The 24,554-nt window shown below is 38.3% G+C and overlaps 1 protein-coding gene across 4 annotated transcripts in view; it reads left to right on the top strand.

The window, feature by feature from the left end:
• LOC131226166 (protease Do-like 2, chloroplastic) overlaps window positions 1–24,554 on the top strand; it is a 92,212-nt gene that overhangs the window by 19,573 nt on the left and 48,085 nt on the right. For 3 of the 4 annotated variants that reach the window (XM_058221891.1, XM_058221892.1, XM_058221889.1), the window contains exons 4-6: window positions 3,310–3,383; window positions 3,561–3,624; window positions 11,417–11,461. In XM_058221891.1, coding sequence (XP_058077874.1) covers window positions 3,310–3,383; window positions 3,561–3,624; window positions 11,417–11,461 — 183 coding nt within the window. The remainder of the gene's footprint in view (window positions 1–3,309; window positions 3,384–3,560; window positions 3,625–11,416; window positions 11,462–24,554) is intronic. The other variant, XM_058221890.1, reaches the window with a different exon arrangement.

The following is a 24,554-nucleotide window of genomic DNA, read 5'->3' as shown; positions in this document are numbered from 1 at the left end:
ATGTGTGCCTCGGGCATACACAAATACATGCTCTAGCTCACTCACTCACCGCACACACATACACAGTCACCCACGATATTTTACATTTTTGCAGGACTGTCATGATGATAGATGATGTTTATTCTTCCACATAGTTCTTCACAGCATCCTCAGACAGCAAGTAATTGTGGTTTGATGATTCTACATGCTTGCCAGGATCATCCCATCTGCACAAGCCGATGTGGCATCCATCTGAGATTGTAGCCTCAAATAATCAGACTGGCCATTTCATCATGTGGTCACACTCACACATTTATATTTGATGGGGACCATTGGACAATTGTTTTAACCAACCATTTTTCTCATACTATGAGTAGAATGGTGTAACAGGATTTGTGACCTGACCCCGATTAGTTTGGTTAAGGCTTTGATGATTATCATTTTTCTCATACAATGTGGGCCACCTGATGAGTTGAACGGCCTTGTTCTTGGATCAAGAAACATACATGATTGGGCCTACCTGATGGGCAGCTTGGATCTCACCTACCACATTGGCAAATGTGGCTGCATGTAGGTGGGCTGGGATCAGCATGCATGCTGAATTGACAAACGTTTGACATATTTTTTTTTATACCGAAACTTCCTTGTGGTGTGCCTAATTCTCCGGGTAGCAGTTGGTGAGTTGACATCAACTGAAAATAAAATTTAGGACAAATAGCTACATAACCCAAACATGAAAGAGCTGGTAGCATGGCCGGTTAAAACAACCTGGAAAATACAATTTCATTCAATCAAATATAACATATTATTGTGTATTACATTCTAATCTCAGGCACAATAGAAATCACAACTGGAGTTAAGGAAGCCATGACTTATTTCCTATTGGTCCATGTAGACCTCTGATATGTAGCCTGTGAATTTATTACTGTGCGGATTTTCAGTGCAACAAAATTTGACACTCGATTGCATTTAGTTCGTGTAGTAAAAGTTCTTGAGGAGTAGGTAACATGCCCAAAATGCATCTTACAAACTTTTAGCTAGTCCAATTTATTAGGGACAGAGATTAGTAATTATGTAATTATTTTAAGAGATAATAAAACAGGAAATATGTGTATAAGCATTTTAGTATGATTCGGGCTAAAATTATGAACTCAATTATGTGCGTTAATGAGGGTGGACTTTGGTGGAGCTGAAATTTTTGAGGATGGTTGTTTCCTAGAAGGTATCTGTTTGCATTCATGTAATAATGTTCTACTCTTTAGATTTGGGCAAGGTTGGAGGTTCTAGTGTTAAAGACCAGGTGTCCATAGCAATCACAAGGTCCACTCCCTGCTCGAACTATAGGCATTTTGAGCAGTGACATTTGTAACTCGTAAGGATAGCTGTCAGTGCCCTGCATGTTTGATCTGTTTACTTCTTACTCACATCACATAAATGATACATGTAAGCATGCAGAAACAGCTTTGCTACTTTATAATATTCACACAGTAAATTCTGGATGGCTTATGAGTTTGATGGGGGTACTTCTCTTCCCTGAGGAAAGAAAGCTAAAGTTGGGTGGGAAGAGAGACATGCTTGAAGGTTTGTTCCCTCTTGACTTATGGTAGAGAACTGATTAGCAATCAAAGATTGACGGACTGTTTAAGGAAAAAATCTAGTATGCTATGGAAAATCAATTCTTTTATAGAGTTGCAGCTTTAGCTTTTGAGACTAATGCAGGGGCATTTTCACACCGGGCTCGAGTGGGGTGGCCTGTGTGAAGCGGGGGCACACTCAGGGTGGGCAGCCTATGTGAGGCGGGTGGCTCATGTGAGGCGAGACCCATGTGAAGTGGGGCCCACAAGGGGGGTTTGGCCCAGGCCTTGACCTGGGCTATGAGATAAAGGGATTGATTTGCCACGCTCTATCAGTTCGAGCTTTTAGAGCAAATGGCAAGTGGTTAGTTGTCCTACATCAAAAGTGGTATTAGAGTGGGAGGTCTCATGTTTGAGACTCCTCATCGAGGGTGATTAATGCAGGGGTATTTTCATACCGGGCTCGAGTGGGTTGGCTTGTGTGAAGCGTGGGCATACTGGGGGTGGGCAGCCCGTGTGAGGTGAAACTCATGTGAAGTGGGCCCCACGAGGGGGTGTTCGGCCGAGGGCCTGACCTGGGCTATGTGATAAAGGGATTGATTCGCCACGCTCTATCAGTTCGAGCTTTTAGAGCAAGTGGTTACTTGTCCTGCATCAGAGACTCAACCTCATCACTTTACAGAAAAGGGTCATTTACTTTCAAGAGGAACAAAAAAAGAAAAAAAAAGGAAAAAAAAGAAGAGAGAGGAATGCTAGGGTGTGGTCATATCGTTGACAAAGGAATATTTTATTCTAGTCATGGTTCTAGATATCTTCTAATACTGAGTTGATTCAATATTGGTGGAGAATGAGAGTTACCGGGTGAGTCACACTCCAAAAGCAGACTAAGTGGTTTTGTTTTCCCAGTGAATCATACCCCAAAAACTGGTATTTAAAATCTTGGTTCTAATTCAATGATCTCGTTGATGCATTCCCATTAGAATGTTATTTCTTGGAGTATTGGTTGATTTGTTCTTGTTTTGATCGTGTTACTAGGGTATTCATTGTCGGAAATACCGCAGTGTCCAACATGTACATTAGTTATTAGAACAAGGGATCATTTTTATTTTCTTGTTTTTCAGTATTATTTATGTATTACTTTTTATTTTTATTTTTATTCTGTATCTGGATATGTTTCTTACCATAATATGGTAATATTGTCATCATTTATTTATTTATTGATCAGCTACAAATTCTTCCTAAATTATCATATAACAACTGCATGGACATGTTGGTGCGTTGGGTTTGCTTGGATTACGATGGTGTTTGACGATCACTTATGATTTGTCCATGTTAGAAACTACCGCATCTCCACATTACATAGGATGTTTTTTGGGTAGTTTTCACTTTCACAGAATATGATGTTTTCTGCTGCTATGCCTATGTGGCACCAAATGCAAAGAATACATTGTAAACCCTTGTAAAAACATGGCCAACTGACATTGACTTCTTTTTCCTACAATTTTATGTATTATTCTTAATTGAATACTAAATCAATTAATATTTTCTGATTCCATGTTCTGCTTCTTATGCTGCAAGAGATGCATGCTCCTCAATATCTAGGTATTCAATATATTTTTGTTTTTTAAAAATAAAAACATCAATTATTTCTACTTTGGCATAGGGTAAGTTGTTAGTGATTTCCAGGTTAATTTTGCTTCGGTTTCTGAAATATCTTGCTTAGTCATGATGCTTGTTTGTGCTCTACATGGTCTAGGTTTACTGCACCCACACTGCACCTGATTACTCCCTTCCATGGCAAAAGCAAAGACAGTATACAAGTACAGGAAGGCATGTATTGAACTCTATATATTGTATTTGACCTTGAATAGTGTAGAACTTGTGTTACTTTGACATGCACGTTGGCCAATCAGCATGTCTTTATATTCCACGTAGTTACATGGGTTTAATATTTGTTGTCGTGTTTAATGGTAGGAAAATATTTGTTGATGATTCTTGCTTATGCAGCGCTTTTATGATAGGGGAAGGGAAGCTTCTGACAAATGCGCATTGCGTTGAACATGGTACACAGGTATTGATTCTATGCGATTTAACACTTGAAAGGATTTTTTTTTTTTTTTTTTTGAGCAATGATGATTTTTATTAATAATCATAAAAGAGAAAGTAAATGATGAAGACCCAGAGAAAAGGGCCAGCGTAAAAGATGGAGAAAACACATATAAGAAGGTAGAAGTCAGAACCAGCCTTCCCTCCTCATTATGAGAACTGCATTATAAATTCTCCCAAGTCCCAACTTCAAAGTATTTCTGCCTTTGAACATCCCTGGAATCTTGCCTTGCAATTGCTCAGTAATGATCATATGAAGAATCCTTCTTTTTAAAGCCTTGACTGATGAAGCCACAACTTTGAATATCGTTGAATTTCTCTCCTTCTACGTACCCCATAGGATCCCAAATATAGTTATCTTTCATTGTCTCCCTATGATTCTTGAAAGGACCACCCAGCCACTCTTCCGCCACATTTTCTATAGTTTCGTTAAAGGACCATGCAATCCCAAATGGGGATGGGAAGAAAGACCATACCTTCCTTGCTATTGGGCAATGGAAAAATAGATGATCAACCAATTCTTATTTTTCTTTACACATGATGCTCCTATTTGGAAATGCCTACTTCCAGTTTTTTAAATTGTTGTGGGCAAGGATCTTGTTTGCTGTTGCTACCCATGGAAGGCTTTAACCCTGGGGGGAGCTGGGCCATTCTAAACTTTTGGGATACAACAGTGTTTTAAATAGCGGTAGCGTGTTGCGTAGCGTTCAACCCTCTATAGCGTGTAGCGAAATTGCGTAGTGTGTAGCATAAGCTACACAATACTTCTATTTTTTATTATTTTTAAAAAAAGAAAAATATGATAAATATTAAATAGCAAGAAAAAAGCAAAATATATAAATGTCACATTCTTCAAAATATATATGAGTTTGTCGAAGTGGATTATCATCCACATATTTCCATGCAAAATCTCTCTCTTTTTCTTCAAACATTCTTCTCTCTTTAGTTCACTATTTAACCCCAAAAAAACAAAAAACACGTCACAAACAAAGCAGTGAATCACAAAAATCAACATTAACTTGTGAAAAATAATATAGTGGTTCCCACATGGACCACACAATGCATACACACACACACACCACAGTGGCCCCACCATAGAAAGCAATGCAAATCCACCCCTTCACGCACCTCAGTGGGCCCCATGTGGGCCACACCATAGAAAACAACGCACATCCACACATACGCACACCACAGTGGGCCCCACGTGGGCCACAGCATTGAAAACAATGCAAATCCACCCCTTCACGCACCTCAGTGGACCTCACGTGGGCCATACCATAGAAAAAAATCTATATCTACAGAGATATTGAAGAAGAAATGAAAAAAAATTATAAAGAACGAAAAAACGCACAGTAACCAACATTTTAAAAGGGAAAAAATGAGAAAAAACTCAAAATACCTAGTTATTTTCATTGTACATCAAAAAATTAAAAAAAAAGAGCGTGCATTCCTGTTTTTGTCTCAAGATGAGATTGAATTAAAGAAATATGCAAAAGTTGAAGCTCCACAGCCGATCGTAACTGGAATAGGGGAAATCCAATTTCTTTGTCATTTCTTCTCCATTGTTGATGAAGCTGCACCAAATGGAGCTCCTTATAGTCTCCAACAATCGGCCAAAGAAGCCCCTTCGAAGGGCCTTTCGATCGCAAGATTGAAGAGGGGGGAGAGGAAGCAGCGTCGGTATAGGGCCGCCTGTCGAATACACTGTTTGAAAAGGCTGTGTTTATTTATTTATTTAAAACTTCTTGCTGTGGTGTGAGTTTACCACCATTTACGGCGGTGGAAAAAAAAATCAAAACAGGTAGCACATGCTACCTGCAATACACGACTCGCTTCACCGCGAGGACTTTCACATTCTATTCTACGATGATTCCCTACAGGGTTTTCCAGAAACATCAAAGCTTGCAGTCAAGCGAATGGCTTCCCTCAAGAGCAGTCTCGCCCTCAGTCTCCCTCGGTACAAGACAAGGGTTATTGGGATTGTTGAGGAAACCCCTTAAGCTACCAGACAAGGTGCCTCATCTAAACTCGCATAGAAGTAGATGGAAGCGGCGTGGTTACCATAGCTCATGCATTTATTTCAATCTCAGGAATAGGAAGAAGATGGTTTTCAACCAGTTAAACTGAGCCACGTGTACGTAGCGTACGCTACGACCCCTGTAGCTTGTGCTACAGGGGATTTACGCTATTGTGTATGCTACGTAGCGATTTTGGAGCGCTACGCTACGTAGCGTATGCTACCGCTACGCTACGTACACTACTGAAAACACTGGCTGCGATACACGACTCGCTTCACCGCGAGAACTTTCACATTCTATTCTATGATGATTCCCTACAGGTTTTTCCAGGAACATCAAATCCTGCAGTCAAGCAAATGGCTTCCCTCAAGAGCAGTCTCGCCCTTAGTCTCCCTCGGTACAAGACAAGGGTTATTGGGATTGTTAAGGAAACCCCTTAAGCTACCAGACAAGGTGCCTCATCTAAACTCGCATAGAAGTAGATGGAAGCGGCGTGGTTACCATAGCTCATGCATTTATTTCAATTTCAGGAACAGGAAGAAGATGGTTTTCAACCAGTTAAACCGAGCTACGTGTACGTAGCGTACGCTACGACCCCTGTAGCGTGTGCTACAGGGGATTTACGCTACTGTGTTTACGCTACTGTGTATGCTACCGCTACGCTACGTACGCTACTGAAAACACTGGGATATAGTTAGAGTCATCTATTCACAATATACATGTCATGCTTATGTAACCATGGCCTTCAAGGCAATGGTTGAAGCACAAATGGCTAATGGACAGTACCACATTTTGGCAAGTGACTAAATCACTAGCTTGTGTGATACTAGTGATTTACGAAACATAGGCAATTCATCATTGGTTCCATTAGTTGGATGGTCCTGATTGACATAGCACTCTGCCATGTGTGCTGTAGCCAGATGGCACTTCTATATTTTGGTTCATCCTCCTCTACTATCTCTCTCGCATCTGTGGGTCCCACTTCAGAAGAACCTTTTATCTCTAGGTGTGTTGATCCATACTTATGCAAATATATAAACGTGACATATAAATAGCATAAATATATCTCAACTTAAGCCATCCAAATTATAGACCAGACTGTATACAGAACATGGTACAAGACTCACCCCAACATATGTTAACTGGATGATTTTTGGACAACTGGATCAACAAGCAAATGTCCACGAATAAGATGATAGGATTTTATAATAAATATAATCCACGAGATATGCTCAATCTAGTGGGAGTGTGGGACCCACTATTTGCACTGTTTTGATTTTTTTAGATTATGACGCGTGTACTACACCTAGTTGCATATCTGTATGATTTAATGTGAGTCCTCTTGAAACTCGTCTCATAATCTAGCTGGAACTAAATCTCTTTAGGAGATTTTTCCAAGCCCATATACGTGGAACCTTGTCCATCTACTGGCAAGTGCATGTACCCAGTGTTTTAAGTATCGACAATATCAGCCGATATATCCCAAGATATATCTTGTATCCCACCTGTGCGATAGGAAACATACAAGTAGTGAGATATATCCCACATGTTCGATCTGGTGAGCATTTTCGATCCTCTTTTTTCTATAAACTATGTTAAATCAGTGTCAAATTGTTACAAATCCATGATTTTTTGTGTTTTGCATGAAAAATCATGTATTGGGAGCTTCAATTTTGAGATTTGGAGGAGATTGGCCGAGTTCCGAAAAATTGAAAAAAACCAAAATTTCTCAATTTCTAGCTAATCGGTTGCAATCTTTTTGTCCAAACATAAAATCAAACATGTATGTAACCTGATCCAGTGATTCTTCTTTTACTTTTGAATGTATTGCTTGTGTTTCCATATATCTTCTTACATTTATAAATTATATGAATAGACTTTGAATATACTTACATCAATTCAGTTAGACAGTGCATAGATTAGGACCTTATACAGAGAAAACGTATTATGTACACTTGTTTTTTGTAATGTTTTGATTTATTAGTGTGTATTGATGTATTTTTTTAACAATCATTGAAGTTTCATTGAAAAATTCGACCAATTTCCCCATGTTTCCCCATGTTTCCAACAACAGCGATACATTATGCGATATGACTGATATATCCCATGCGATAACCGATACGTATCCGTATCCCAAGGGCGTGATATGTAACGCGATATCGATATTACGAACACTGCATGTACCAATATGGCAAAAGTGTGAAAGATCCTCACTTTCCAACAGGTAAACAACATTGTTTAGGTCTTCCTGCCTAATAATGAAGGCATTTGCACTACTCAGTAGAAAACATTCTACAAAATGGATGACTAGAAAATATTTGCTTAAGCTGACCATTTATTCCTGGAGAATTAAACAACCTAATTTTTTAGGCCATGAAGATCCAGTATCATCTTCCAAATGGAAAGCTAATGTCAGAGACATGCGCCATATGGGTACCTAGGTTCATGTGTAGATAAAGGCTTCACATGGTCGTGGGCTTAACAAATTCCTCCAAAGAGTCTCTCTCGGAATGCAACTAATTATGCCATTTAATATGAAATGCACCTATTCCTAGGTTCTCTTGAAGAAGGATACCATATGTGCCATCTGATGAACATGCCCCATTAGTTGTGTATACCACATATGAACATAACATTAATTAGGTACTCAATAAGATAACCCATCTGACCTAACTTTTAAACAGTTCTCAACTGGTAGACCTGAACTCAACCTGGTATGGGCATAGAAATTTGACCCAGGCCTGTTTAAATCGGTTTAGGTCCTTCAGGTACCCGCAGATCCAGGTACCCATTCGCAGTCAAGCTTTGATTATTTGTGATTTAGTATTTGTAAGGATACATAACAAAGGGTGTTTTTTTATTTATTTTTTATTTTTTGTATTTTTGTTTTTGTTTTTGAGGGTAGAGTAAATAACAAAGAAGTTATTTTGGCGTAGAGCCTTCCCAGCAGTTCTATGGTCAATATGGCAGGAAAGGAACGATGGAGTGTTCAACAACACACTGGAGAAGTTGAGGTGGTCTTCCAAAGGGTAAAAGAAAGGACTTGTTTGTGGGCCTTCTGGATTCCTCATTTGAAGGGACGTAGTCTGGAAAACAATATGGGTATCATCATTGTTTGGAGTATCCCTGATATTATCGAAATATCCCCAATATTATCGGCATCTATAGCTTATGGATACCAATAACACTGGTAGCTACACCGATAACACTGATAGTATTAGAAATTCCAGGTATCGGCAATATATCGTTAAATTTTGCCAATGTATTGATATCGCTAATGTATCACCAATATTTTTGACTGTGTAAATTCCAGGCGTGTCTTGTATCGCCAATGTATCGTCAATATTTTCAACTGTGTAAATTCCAGGTGTCGCTTGTATCGCCAGTGTATTGGCGATATTTTGATAATATTGTTGATGTATTGCCAATGTATCGATATCGCCAAAAATCTGTTTGTTATTATTATTATTTTTTTTGAAATGCATGTTTATATGTGTGTATATGTATGCATGCATGGATGGATAGATGGATTGTTGATGGGTGTATGTGTATATATATGTGTATGTGTGTGTGTACACGCATGCATGGATGGAAGGATCATGCATGCGTGTTTGTATATATGTATGTGCATTCATGGATGGATGGATTTGCCATTTTTCCCATGTTTCCCCAATATTTTCCTGAGTCAATGATACATACTTTAGGCCCTATTAAAGGGAAACTTTGATGCAGGGACATGTGATGACCTAATCCTAGATGCATGTATAATCAGGTTAAAGAATGTTCAAATAAATACACGAATCAACTGACCATTTCCAATCAAAGGGATTAGGTAAATTTCAACAGAAAGATGAGGTCATTCCATCAGGATCATGCCCCTTAGCATAAAATCGCATAAACAGTAAAAACGGAGGACCTTGGGATATGAGGATATCCCGGATCTAGCATAACTCAGTCCATGGTCAATTTTGGATATGATTCTATTGACTAACCATCCTTCTTTTCCGTTCAAACTAGAAAGGGGATATCAAGAGAGGAATGAAAGGGGGTGAAGAATGAAGGGTTCGAGATGAAGTATAGGTCCTTTTGTCGTTAAAAGAAAAGGGGGATGATTCTTACCTTTTCCCACACCTCGAAGATCTAGAAAGAAGGAAACCTGAAATCGGGGTGGAATCCTCAACACCCAAGGGCCAATCCTGAAACCCTAATCTCTTGAATAAAGAGGAAGAAAAGATATAAATTTCTATTCATTCAATAATAATGAAAATAGGGTTTCTCACAACGTATATATAAGTTATGGAAAAATTTAAAGTGCGCTAAAACCCCTGAAAACGAAAAAAATAACAAAAAGACCAAAAAATTAAGAAAGTGCAATAAAGCCCCTGAAACAAGAAAAAAGAACAAAAAACGCCTAAAACTAAAACACTCATGTAGTAGGGTGTGAAATCCGACCCATAGGTCTATGGTCAGGGTGTGGTTATGCTGCTCTTGCACTTGTAGTGCATTAGAAAATGGGTCCGATGGACCCAACGTCCATCCACATCAACTCTTCCACTCCGGTACTTTGTCGGCGATGCCTCCTCCTCTGGTACACTCTAAAGGGTGCACCATTGATGTCCGCATCAAACTTATTATTTGATACCTAAAAGGCAAATATGCATTTTTTCCTCTATTATTTGATTCTTAAATGTGCAAATGTGTATTTTAGCATCTCCCGAAGTTTCATTGAAAAATTCCACCATTTCCCCATGTTTTCCCAATGTTTCCCCGCATTTCCGGGAATCGGCGATATTATCGATGATAACGATATTGTTTTCGTATCCCTGGCCAGCGAAACTTGTAGGGATATTGATACTTTGAACAATGGGTATCATTGGAGAATGTTAATGTTTTTTTTTTTTTTCTAAGGATGTTTCAAGGTTTATTTCTCATCACCCCTATAGTCTTTTTGTACCTTTGTCTTATTTCAATAAATCATTGTTGCCAACTTGCCATTCCAAAAAAGAAAAGCTGATTCCTTAAATGCATATTAAGGATCGTTACATCTAGCTGTTCTTATTTGGGTGGAAGGCAGGGAAACAAAAAAGTGATGAAAGAAGTCTTTTTGATATTTTCATGTTGTACATATACGAGAGAGACCTATTGCCTTACACAAATAGTAGTAATGGCCAGCAAGAAAATAAAGAATAGATATTATGCAGTAGTAAAAGGAGCCATCTAAGTATCTGACATGTCCTCTAAGGCTCAAAAGTAAATTTCGATATTTTATCTGACTATGTAAATTTTGTTCTTGATGAGAGCTTTGGTAGGCATGCTTGCCAACTGCTTTCAAGTTTCACATTTCTTTTTATTTTATTTATTTTTGTAGCTTTGTATGCTAAGCACGATGTACTTAATTTACATTCTGCAAGCTACTTTAGATGCTAGATTTAGACATGTATGATAAAATCTCAAGCAATGGCATAGTCCCTACATGTGTTGTCTTCAGCAAATGCCACCATACAGGGATTCGGAGCTATTTCAGGGTTTCTATCAATAATTGTTAGGAGACCAAAAGATTTGGGATCTTATCAATGAGCTTTAGAAATTAAGTTTTAGCTTTGGCAAACAAGAGGTCATAAGTGCCATGTTCTCAATCTCAGATGTTGAAGTGTAACACTTTACCATTTGCTTCTCTGTTATCATGAGGCATATGTTCGATCTCACTGGTTATTCTTGTAATCCGGTCTCTGTTTTCAGGTTAAAGTTAAGAGAAGGGGAGATGACACGAAATTTGTGGCCAAGGTAGCTGGCATTCTTGCTTCAATCTCTCTCTCTCTCTCTCTCTCTCTCTCTATGTATGTATGTGTGTGTGTGTGGAAACTTTAGCAAGTCAAGCACTGGACATTCATTCTGTCATGTTCCTCCTGTGTTATAGCATTTTCTTGCTATACTCCCTGCAAAACTTCCATCCATTTCCCTGTTGTTTCGCTGACCTTTTTCTTTTCTTTTTTTCTTTTCTTTTTTCTTTTGGCAGAGGAATATTTGTTTGTTTGCTTATTTTATTTATCTGTTCAACTTTTTTCAACAGGATCCTTTGGTCTTTGGTTTTTGCAATTGGTTATGGGATCTTTTATCTTCTATAGTTCAGCTATTTCAACATGATATGCTAATTTTGGGTTCCAACCATTGTGGTTGCTTGGTCATTGCATCTTGAAAAGTAGCAGGGGACATTATTTCATGGGTTGTAGCTGGTTAAATTTCAAGGCCTTTTTGTCTAAAGTGCCTAATATTTGTCTAGAAGCACAATCCCATCTTAATTCTAGGATAAATTGTATGTATTGACTATTGAGCACACATTATTATTATTATTATTATTATTATTATTATTATTATTATTTGTGTCTGTGCATGTGCTATTTGTTTCGGGATTTTTCCTGCATGCCTAGCAAGTGAATTGTTGTTGCAAGTTGCAACTTGCAAGCTGCAATAGGATCCTTTAAAAGCTCGAATAGCATCTTAAAACGTGGAGAGTTTTAGGGTCTGTCCAAAACAAAGTGAGCATCTGCCAATGTGTGTTGCTGGGTTGAGGTTACACATCTTTATTATTATTATTATTTATTTATTTATTTTTTAAACTTTTTTTTTTAAAAATACACGCACACACACCCCACACACTCTTTTGGCTCATGTACTTCCTTCTTGGAGCAAATTTATTTTATTGGCTCATGTACTTCCTCCTTGGAGGAAATTTATTTTTAGTCATTGATCTCAAACAAGACAGAATACCTGTGTACTGTCTATAGATGCATGTAAATATTTGCACATGTTAGAGATCTGGAACAAGTACATGCAACAACATAAGCAAGGGTTAAATAACATGGCATTCAAACTGGTATTTGGTCAAGTTTCTTACTATGGGAAGGAACTGAGTGGCAAATAAAAAAAGAAAAAAAAAAGAAAAAAGGAAGCCAGTGATTTTACCAATCGTTTAGAATGGCCCAGGTACTCTTTTATTTATTTATAAAATTTTTACTTTTCATTTTCTTCCTTTGTAGTAGGGGCACATGGCGTTGGTCTTACTAGCATTGCTGTGGGCTATTTGGAAAGAGCGTAATATTGGGACATTTAGTAACAACAAGTAGTCTGCGAATGAGGTTTCTAAAGTGCATAAAGAAAAGTTAATGCACAGGCTTGTGCTAAAAAAAGTTTCGGGGTACTTTACGAATGATTTTGAAGGAATGCGGGGAGTTGATTCTTCCTTTTTAGGGGAAGGATGATCCCACATTGCCTTCCCTTCTTGTGCTTATAGTTTGTTTTGGCTCTTTGGGCTTCGTATTTTCATCACCTTAGGAATACGTCACTTTTTGATTGCTAGCCTTTGACCATAGCATATATGTTCCTCTCCTTCTAGGTGATATATCATAGAAAAAAAAAAGGTTATCCTATCTCTTTGTTACTTAGTTTGCTACCTGTTATCTCATGCTGCACCAATTCCTCTCTTTTTTGGGCAAGCAATTAGGATAAATATTGAAAAGTCACAAGATGCTTGGGCAAAGGAAAGAGTTAAAGAAGAAACATAGAAAGAAATAGAATAGTCAAAAGAAAAAAGGGAAGGGTCCAGGACTTGGAAAAGGAAAGGGGAAGGAAATGGAGAAAGACGAAGGGGATGAAGAAGATATGTGCAGGGATAAAGGATGGAAATGCAACTGGTTTGACCAAAGACTTGGTTCTTATTTAATTTCAAGAAGGAAATGAGGTTTCCACTTTAAATTGGTCAGAGATAGAGTTAACTTTTTTTTTTTTACAAGCAGAAAACATGGTTCCTACCTTACTTTCACTGGAGAGTTCTTTTTTTTTTTTCTTCTTTCTTTCTTTTTAAATAAAATAAAATTTCAATGAGGTCATAAGGTTTCCACTTTAGTTTGATTAGTTTCTTAGTGAGCAGTTAGGAGAAAGATTGAAGAACCCCCAAGATGCTTGTGCAAGGAAAGAATGAAAGAAGAAAATATAAAAAAAGGGGGAATGACAGAAAGGGAAAAAAGAAGGAAAAGAGCCCATGACTTAGAAAAGGAAGGGGAAAGAAATGGGAGAAAGATGAAAGGGGAAGAAGAAGATATGCGTGGGGAGGAAAGGAGAAAAGGCAAGTGGGCATGCTTTAGTTTGACTAGAGACTTGGTTCTTATTTAATTTCAGAAGGAAATAAGGTTGCCCCTTTAAATTGGCTAGAAATTTCATTTTTTTTTTTCAAGTAGGAAACATGGTTCCGACTTTAATTTGACTAAAGACTTGGTTCTTTTGGCAATTTCAAGAAGGTGACTGTTAAACAAGGCAAACCAAGAGAAAAATACACGGGATTTATATTAAAAAAAGGGCTGGGGCACTCTCACTAGATTAGAGCTCCTAGAGCACAAGGTGCTACATTGCTTACAGATGCCTCACTAGATGACTTGAGCCCCTTTATATAAATAGGAATAACAACCCACTTTCCTACAAGTATCTGATTGGGACTAAAGTCACAAGATAATAAACATAATATACAACACAATAAAAGGTTGAGTTTGTATCCACACCCCACCCCCCCTAAATAAAAAATTTAAAAAAATCAACATAGTGGGTTCAAGGTTTTCAATTGCAATGTTACCGTGCAATATAACCAACACTCCCCTTTTATAAATTCTTAATGTATCATGCGTATATCAATATCGAGTGTGATGTCGAATGGGATAAAAGGAAACTGATGTTGTTTTGTTTGGAAAATCCTAAAAAAATCATAAAATTTGATTTTTTTTTTTTTTTCTAAAAAAAAATTCTTCCTATACATTGTAAGGTGATTTCGACCAATCCACTCTAGTTTTTTTTGGAAGAAAATCTTTGAAATTTCTTTGAAATCGCGATAGGAAGCTTCTTGGGGTTGGATTCGAAACGGTGCTTATTTATTTTTATTTTTTAAATTTAATTTTTAAATTCATTTTCATTTTTGTATGTTATAAAAGTGTCAAATGGTAAGAAATTCTTGATTCTTCATGTTTTGCATGAAAAATTACGGATTTGGAGCTTCGATTTCGAGATTTGGGAGAGGTGGGCTGAGTTGTGGAAAGTTAGGGAAAAATCATTTTTTTTTTTTTAATTGAATTTTCCCAAACTAGTTGCAATATTATGAGAATTTCATTTTTAATTAGGGATTGGGCCTCCATTGTTCTGAAGGCAGATCCCCCCTTTTCACTTGTTTAGCCTAGCAGAGGGTTGCCTTGTTTTCTTTTGCTGCCTAGTTGGTTTGGTAGCAGTTTCTAATGAAAATTCTTGTTATCTCTCTCTCTCTCTCTCTCTCTCTCTCTCTCTCTCTCTATCTATCTCTAAAAAAAACATGTATATAACCTGGTCTACACATTCTTGGCAATTTAGGGATTTTTTAGAAAAAAAAGCAATTTCTTAATTAAAAATACTTAAAAATGTTAAAAAAATTTCTTCGAAACCTACAAGTATATTTATATTTTTCTACTACTTTTGCTTTTGAATGTAATGCTTGTGATTCCATACATGTCTTCTTACATTTATAAATTTGATGAATTGACTTTGAATATAGTTACATCCAATGTTTTAAATATCGTTATTGCGTAATGTATCGCACCCTTGGGATACAGATACATATCGGTTATCGCATAGGATATATCGGTTGTATTGTGTAATGTATCATTGTTGTTGGGAAACATGGGAACATTGGGAAATTGGTTGAATTTTTCAATGAAACTTCAGGGATTGTTGAAAAAGACATCAATACACACTTTGAAATAAAAAAAATTACAAAAATAGATTTGCACATAATGGGGGTTTCCTTTATATGGGGTCCCAATATATGTGCTTTCCAATTGAACTGATGCAAGTATATTCAAAGTCATATAATTTATAAACGTAAGAAATGTATGGAAACACAAGCAATACATTTAAAAGCAAAAGAAGAATTGCTAGATCAGGTTACATACATGTTTAATTTTGTGTTTGGATACAAAGATTGTAACTGATTTGCGAGAAATTGAGAAATTTTGATTTTTCTCAAATTTCCACAACTTGACTCATCTCCCCTAAATCTCGAAATCGAAGTTCAAAATCCATGATTCATGGAAAACATGAAGAATTATAAATTTGTAATCATTTGACACTAGTTTAACCTGATTTACAACAAAAACATGGATCGAAAATCGAAAATGATCACTGGATCGAATAGGTGGGATATATCGACACTACTTGTGTGTTTTGTATCGCACAGGTGGGATACAAGATATATCGTGGGATATATCGGCTGATATCGTTGATATTTAAAACACTGGTTGCATCAACTCAGTCAAACAGTGTATAGATTAGGACACTATACAAAGAAAGCCTATTATGTGCACTTGGTTTTTTTTTTTTTTTGTGTGATTTTTTATTTCTAAGTGTGTATTGGTGTCTTTTTAACAATTCTTTAAGTTTCATTGAAAAATTCGACCAATTTCCCAATGTTTCCCAACAATAGTGATAAATTACACAATACAACTGATATATCTCATGCGATATCCAATATGTATCCGCATCCCAAGGGTGTGATACATTATGCGATAACGATATGGAAAACATTGGTCATAACTGAACTCGACAACCTTCGAGCCATCTAACCGTCATTCACATGTAAAGTCCTCTTAGGATTCAAGTGAAATACTGCACAACAGGTGAGTGAACTACACTCATGATGGTTGAGAGGGAGACTATATCCACAACGACATGTGAATGTCTTTTGGAATTTGGTGCACTTCACCATCTATTGGGAAATCTGGAAAGAAAGGAATATCAAAATCTTTAGGGAAATCCAAATTTCTTCCAAGGAACTGTTGGTAAAAAAAAAAAAATCAAAGGCTTGATAATAAAGTGGGCTTCTTCTTCTTCAAAATTTGGTGGGATGTCAACGACAAATATCAGCTATGAATGGCCCAATTTAGTGTCGTACTAAAATTAGGTGTTTGGGCTTGTTTAATACTTTGTTAAACCAACCTTGCCTGATTGTTTTCATTTTTTTTTTTTTGTTTTATTTTTTGGTTTTGTTTCTTTGATCTTCCCTTCGTCATTATACTCTGTCTCTTATTCCTCTCTCTTAATTCAATTGTAGTTGTCTTCTCCAAGAAAAAAAAAAACAACATGTGAAGATTTGAGTGCAATACTGCATAATAGTTGAGTGAACTACACCCGCAATAAACAACAAATCCTTAAAAAAGGATGAAACGATGAATAGAAAAAAGGAAAGTTCTAGTGATTGTTGTAATTCTACATGTTGGTTGATAATAAAGTGAGCCTCTTCTTCTCAAAATTTTGGTGGGATGTCAATGACAAATATTAGCAATGAATGGCCCAATTCAAGTGTTTGGGCTTGTTTAAATACTTCGTTAAACCAACCTTGCCTGGTCGTTCATATTTTTTGTTTTATTTTTTGGTTTTGTTTCTTTGATCTGCCCTTTGGCATTATACTCTATATCTCTTATTCCTCTCTTAATTCAATCGTAGTAGTCTTCTCCAAAGAAGGAAAAAAAGAAAAGAAAAAGAATTTTAAAAAATGACATGAGAAGACGTGAGTGCAATACTGCACAATAAGTAAATGAACTACACCCACAATAAACAATGAATCCTTAAAAAAGGATGAAACGATGAATGGAAAAAGGAAAGTTCTAGTGATTGTTGTAATTCTGCATGTTACGTTGGGTCAATCATTACGTCAAATTGTTTGTGTGCATCGAGAAAAAACGAGGTTGGAACTCACTTTTGGGGATGCTAGACTGTCCATGAGGTAGTAATCCATGGCTTGATTCATTGTTCCTCTAACTTCAACATGCAATGCTTGGATCACATCTTCCTCAACCATTACAATTTCCAAAAGCTCCAATATATTGATCACATTGCTGGTGAATGGTGATGTTAAAGAATCAAGGCACAACTAGAATGTGAAGATCGTGTAAACTTAGTGGTGGACTGTGGCTTCCACTTTAACAACGATCCATTATGAAGAGGGGCTTCTCACTAGCAGTAGTGACTTGCAATGTTCGCAGTATCGGTATTGCTTTACATATCGCACGCTTGGGATACATATATGTATCGGTTATCGCACGTGATATATTGTTTGTATTGGGTAATTTATCGCACTTTTTGGGAAACATTGGGAAATTGGTAGAATTTTTCAATGAAACCTTAGGGATTGTTAAAAAAAACCTTAGTACACACTTTTAAATCATAATATCTCAAAAAAAAGTGCACATAATAGGTTTCCTTTATATAGGGTCCTAAGCTATGCACTATCGGTAATGCAACTATATTCGAATTGAATTCATAACATTTATAAATTTAAGAAGACATGTATGAAAACACAACCAATTCATTCAAAAGCAAAAGAAGTAGAAATTGAGAAATATACCTATGATTATGAACAATGTTCGTAATATCGATAATATCGATAATATCTGCCGTTAATATCGGTATTGGCAGTTAGCGATACGAAATCCCCAGAAATATAGAAAAATAGTAAAAAATTGCCAAACTTCTATTTATGGTGTGATATATCACAAAATATCGTGAGATATTGTCTATATATCGCATGATAACAGTCAGCTCGGTGGTGTGCGGTACACCACCCAACCCAAATTCCAGTAAAAAGGGCTCGGAAGCCCTTTTTTTCGACGCGGAAAGGGTTCCGGCATTCTGGAACCCTAAAATCTCTCCCAAATCCATGATTTCTCCGGATTTTGGAGAGGATTTCTCCGGATTTCCCCAAAATCCAGTCGAAAGCTACTCTTAGGCAAATTGAACAGGTAAGAGATTTTTTCTATATATATAATTTTTTTTATATTTTTGAAATTTCTGTATGGGATGCGGATAAGATGTATCCAAACCGTTCGTCCATTTGTCCAGCTTGTCGTAAGGCTTGAGCCGAAAAATAAGACAGATCCAAAGATCAAGTGGACCATACTACAAACAGCAGTGGGAGATTGAACGTCCACCATTAAAACCCTTTTGAGGTCACAAAAGTTTTGGATCAATATGATATTTGTTTTTCCTCTTCATCCAGGTTTGTGTGACCTCATGAATAGATGTGATGGACAATAAAAGTTATGGTGGGCCCTACGAATGTTTTAACAATGAGAATCACCGTCCCACTGCTATTTGTGGTGTTGTCCACTTTAGCTTTGGATATGACTCATTTTTGGGCTCATGATCTAAAATGATCTCTCCAAATGGTTGAACGGTATGGATATAATAAATACATTATTGTGGGGCCCATATAACTTTGAACCGTCTGTACAACTCGAGCTCCTGGAGTGTCAGCGCTCGTCTTGGGACGTGAATTTCCTGCGAAAACGTTTTGCAGGAACTTCCTATGCAAGGATGCTGGGTGGGGCCCACCGAGATGTTTGTGAGAAATCCACCACGTCCATTCGTTTTGCGAGCTCATTTTAGGACGTGCGACCAAAACTGAGGTGTATCCAACATTCAAGTGGGCCACACGAGAGGAAAAAGTGGGCATTCAGTGAGCACATTTGAAGCATTCTTATGGCCAAAAAAGTTTTGTATTAGGCTATCTTTTTGGTGTTTTCACTTCATCCCATTTGTAATGACCTTATAAATGGTTTCAATAGCATATAAACATCAAGGTGGAGCCTAGGAAGGTTTCAACGGTAGGAATTTCTTTCCCCAATTTTCCCTCTTGTGACCCACTTGATTTTTGTATCCACCTCAGTTTTGGTCGCACATCCTAAAATGAGCTCACAAAACAAATGGACGAAATGAATTTCTAACGTACATTATAGTGGGCCCCATCCAACATCCTTGCGCAGGAAGCCTTCTGCAGGAAATCCGCGTCCCTCGTCTTGCCAGTGTGGTGGGAAGCGGATTGCATATTATAAGGTACTAAGTAAACTCTATGGGGGCTAGTGTAATTCATGTATTTTATCCACCCCGTCCATCTATTTTACCAGATAATTTTATGGTTTTAGCCCAAAAAATAAGCATATCCAAAGCTCAAGTGGACCACACCACAAAAAATAGTGTGAATTGAATGTCTACCATTGAAAAATCCTTGGGGGCCAAAGAAGTTTTGGATCAAGCTGATATTTGTTCTTTTCCTTCATCCATGTCTTTGTGATCTTATGAATAGGTTGGATGAAAAACAAACATCACTGTAGGCCCCTAGGAAGGTTTCAACGTTGGAAATCAGTATTCCTATTGTTTCCTGCGGTATGGTCCATTTGAGCTTTGGATATGTTTCAAATTTGTGCTCAACCCCTAAAATGAGCTGTAAAAACGGATGGACGGCGTGGATAAACCACGTACATTTATGGTGGACCCAACAGAGTTTACTCAGTATGATAAGATCCAGTGTGGTGCCGGGAGCAGATTAGGTGAGACACCGGTCTCACTCAAGAATGTACAACCCCTACCATGGGGCCCAACTTGATGTGTGTATTCTGTATCCACTCCGTCCATCCATTTTTTCAGATCATCTTACAACATGATCCCAAGAATTAAGAAGATCCAATTATTAGGTGGACTATACTCAAGGAAACAGTGATGGTTGAACACAGTACCATTAAAAACTTGTTAGGGTGTAGCTTGATTTTCCTTATATTTTATTAGGCACCTAATCTATTGATAACTTCACATAAGTTTGAATGAAGAGAAAAACAATTATCAGCTTGATCTGAACTTTTGTGGCCCACTAATGGTCAATCACCATTGTTTCCTATGGTATGGTCCACCTGATTATTGGATCTGCTTCATTTTTTGGATAATGTCCTAAAATGATATGCAAAAACGGATGGACGGGGTGGATACTGAATATAGTTGTCTTAGTTCAATCGAACAACGCATAGCTTAGGACCCTATACAAAGGAAACCTATTATGTCCACTTCTTTTTTGAGATTTTATGATTTAAAAGTGTGTATTAAGGTCTTTTTTAATAATCCTTGAAGTTTCATTGAAAAATTCAACAAATTTCCAATGTTTCCCAAAAAGTGCGATAAAATTACGTGATACAAACGATATATCCTATGCAATAACCTATGCATATTTGTATCCCAAGGGTGCGATACATTGTGCGATACCGATATTTCGAACACTGCCTATGAATGATGTGACTGGTTATGGTCTAGACCCACAGAGTTGCGTGGTGGCTCGTAATCATCATCTCCATCTCTCCCTCTCAAGGGGGCTGGGAATAATACTCTACTCCGCAAGTCGATAGTACTGTGCATAGGTCATAGTAGAATGGTACCAGTTAAGATACTCTCTGACATAATGCCGGCACTCATCCTCTCCGAACTAAACCAATACGCCCATCCGTAGGTACTGCATAATCGTCATAGTCTGTGGCTGATATGGATCTGGGATAGGCATAGATGGAGCTCTTGAGTATCTATACTGTTGGCCATATCCCTGCATGTATGAAGAGGTGAACTGTTGATTGTAGTAAAAAAATGATGTTCCGCAACTGCTAGAGTCACTCGCCGCATATCCACTAGGTCCATATCCATACCCATACTATGGCACAAAACTCGACCTACTCTCCTATGTCTGTGATCCATGTCCATGCTTTGGCTTGGAACTCGAGCTCTCCTCCCTCGTCCGTGATCCAGATATAGAGCCACCTCGCTTCTCACGAATGCATGTCCCTCATGCATTTTTCCAGTAGCTCCTTAAAATGTATGTCTTATTGTAGACAAGACGGGGCCGTGGTTCTCCTGAACGAGAACCATGGTCAGGGTCTTGTGTGACATAATTGAAATCCCCCTCCCTAGTGAAAGGGTAAGAGGCCTCTGAGACTGACTCCCACCATCGAGTCACCACCATCCTTGTCGCCACCATCACTATCATCGTAATTGTCACTAGAGTCACCATCACTCTCACCATCGTCGTTACTGTCACTAGAGTCACCATCACCCTCACCATCATCGTTACTGTCACTAGAGTCACCCTCACCCTCACCATTATCCTTATCATCACCATCACCAGACCCACCCCTCGCATCACTTTGTCTTGGTCTCGGTGTTGGATAATGTCTCCCTGCCACGTGTCCCACGTGATAGTGATTGCCGCCTACTGCGGGCTGCCTTCCGGACTCCTCGTTAATGGGTCGAAAGCCTCATCAGGAGATCTTTGCTGCTCCATATGGGCGTCAACATAAATCACTTGTTCTGTTGCCCCTGCTGCCACATGAGACTCTGGTCGCCCATCTGAAGTATTAAAGTCATTTGACTCAAGCCACTGGTAAAGTGGGTACTCATCGTCCTTAACATATGCATGCTGTCCGACTGTAATTAGCCTGTGGGTCCTGCACTTTTCTTCTTCCTTCGGCGCGGAGTAGCTTCTCTCGTAGCTTCCTGTTATAATTGCAATCCAATAGCTTCTGAAGCCTCTCGTATTCCAATCCGTTGTGCTTATTTGTGTGGATGGGGGAGAATATGCTCCAATTTCTTTCACAGGGTGAGGAGGACACTGCCTGGGGAGCACACGGATAGCCAGCTGCTGTAAAACCTCGTAGTCAATCCTGTACATGGCCCACCATTCGCCTGCTAAATATCTTTTTTTCATTAGTTTCAAATTTGCTAAAATAATATGAAAACTAACTTTACCATGTCAACTCACATGTCATCATGGTACTCCTCAACTTCACCACGATGTGGCACTTGAACATTCCAATCACATTGCGGAATCTAACAATCTGTTGATGGCATATAGCAATGAGGGTAAGTATGGAATAGTTGAGATGAAGATAGGGAGAATCTAAGTGTGGAATATATTTACCTTACTACCAAAGGTGCCCTTTTTCGGACAGTTGTGGAATAAGTGATCATACACCTCAATGACTTGTTTTCATAGTCTCTGGATGTAGTGGTATTTGGGATTCAAGAACTACGTTGAAACCCAACATGATTCAAATATTTACACTTCAGTACAATAAAATATGGATACATGATATGCGAAGAACTAGTAAAGTACTGAAGCATATAAATTAAAAAAAATAAATTATTTAACTACTTACTAGCCCGATGAAGTGGGTGAGAAAGTGTCCTTTTCCAACGGTTGTCTATTATTGCGTGCACCCACTTATATGTCGTGGGGGCTTTAGCCTTGATGGCATCTTTCATCAGGTGTATGATGTATGGATACATATAACGACCCCATCGACAGATTTGTCTCATTGTCAACCATCCCTAACACAACATAAATGAGCTCTAGAATAGCAACTACACTGCACATGTGCTCCCAAAATGCGTTGCTTAACACAAGCTCCTTGATTCTCCATGCTACTCTCTTACCCCTCCTATTCTAATATGTGTATTTCCGAGAGCTAAACGGCTCTCGTAGCCCCTGCCTGTGTCTAAGGAGTCTATTTAAGCCGATATAATTTGTGGCGAACTGCTTCGCCTCTTAGTGCGCTATATCCCTACCACACCTCTCACATATCACAAATAATAACCATATGTGGGTGTATACGAGGTCGTGATGAGCCATGCATTAGTAATAATGGCCTTCACTGACTGCCTATCCCTAATCGACTCTAGCATGAGATCGATGCAATGGGCTGCACATGGGGTCCAATACATATGATACTTGACCATTATCTCCTTCTCCACCTTGATGAATGTATTCTCATTGTCTGTAACAAGCTGCACAATCTTCTTCCTCCCAACATCTTGCATGACATTGTGCATCAGTTTATAAATGTACTTCGCGTTTTTAATCTTATTATTAGCATTTACAAACTTTAGGAACACCGCTTGTCCCCTGCAGTAGACCATAAAATTTATGATCAGCATCCTTGTCGGTTTAGTCCCAACTATCACACATGACGGTGCAACCGTACATCTTCCATGATTGCCTATATGAATCCACGTAAGTCTTTATCTCTGCATATTCATCATTTAAATACTTCCTCATGATCTCACGGGGCGTGGGCAACTGCACAACCTCACCCCCACGTTGCACTTCACTTGTCATATTTTTGAAGTGCGGGCTCGCTGTGGCCTCTGCGGAGATTTGATCGTAAATAAAAAACTTAGTTATAAACTTCCCTGCCTTCCTCATATCCCCTCCACTAAACATCTCGTTTAGTTTCTTTTGTGTACCCTCCCGTCTCTTTGTACATCTTAAGATTTAGAGGTAGATCCGGCACCCGCATGCTGCTGCTCCTCCCCATACCCCATATTCCTCTCCGCCTACTACCTTCTCCTCCACCACTCTTAGAACTCTCCCAATTCCACTACCCCCTACCCCACTCCCTGTTGCTCCACTCCCCTCCCCACGCTCATGGATAGACCCCTCAAATGTAGGCTTACTTGCTTCCTGCTGCCTCTCTCGATCCCTTTCCCACTGATCCCGTAGGGGTTCCTGAATTGTGTCTTTATTCAGGATCATCCTTACTCTTCCCTACTACATTCTCGTCACTTACATATGGTGGTCGCCGCAACTCCTCCCTAATCTCTCTCTCCCATGTAGCTCGTTCATCGCTTATCTTCACATCTTTTTGCAACACAACCCTCATTTTTGCTCTCACATCATGTGGGCACTTAGGGCAGTCCACAACATTTCGATACCTTCCCCCTAAATGCTCCTTCAAGTGGGTAAACAAACCCCAGCACATGGCCACATAAGTTACATATACTCCCGAATTGATTATCGGGAATGGGCCGGCTATATTTCCATCCTATATCAGGCTATCTCTTACTCTTCCTCTCGACATGTTTTACCTGCAAAAGAACATTTTGTTAACAAATGCAAGATACTACATCCAAAATAAAATTTGAAAAAAAATTAAAAAATTAATATTTTTTTAAAATTTAAAATAATTTTTATTCCAAAAATTGACAAAAACATATTAAATTA

Source organism: Magnolia sinica, chromosome 14 (assembly GCF_029962835.1).
Source record: "Magnolia sinica isolate HGM2019 chromosome 14, MsV1, whole genome shotgun sequence".
Classification (NCBI taxonomy): domain Eukaryota; kingdom Viridiplantae; phylum Streptophyta; class Magnoliopsida; order Magnoliales; family Magnoliaceae; genus Magnolia; species Magnolia sinica.
Note: the sequence above shows the minus strand (reverse complement) of the source record. Positions and strands in the feature narration are given on the sequence as shown.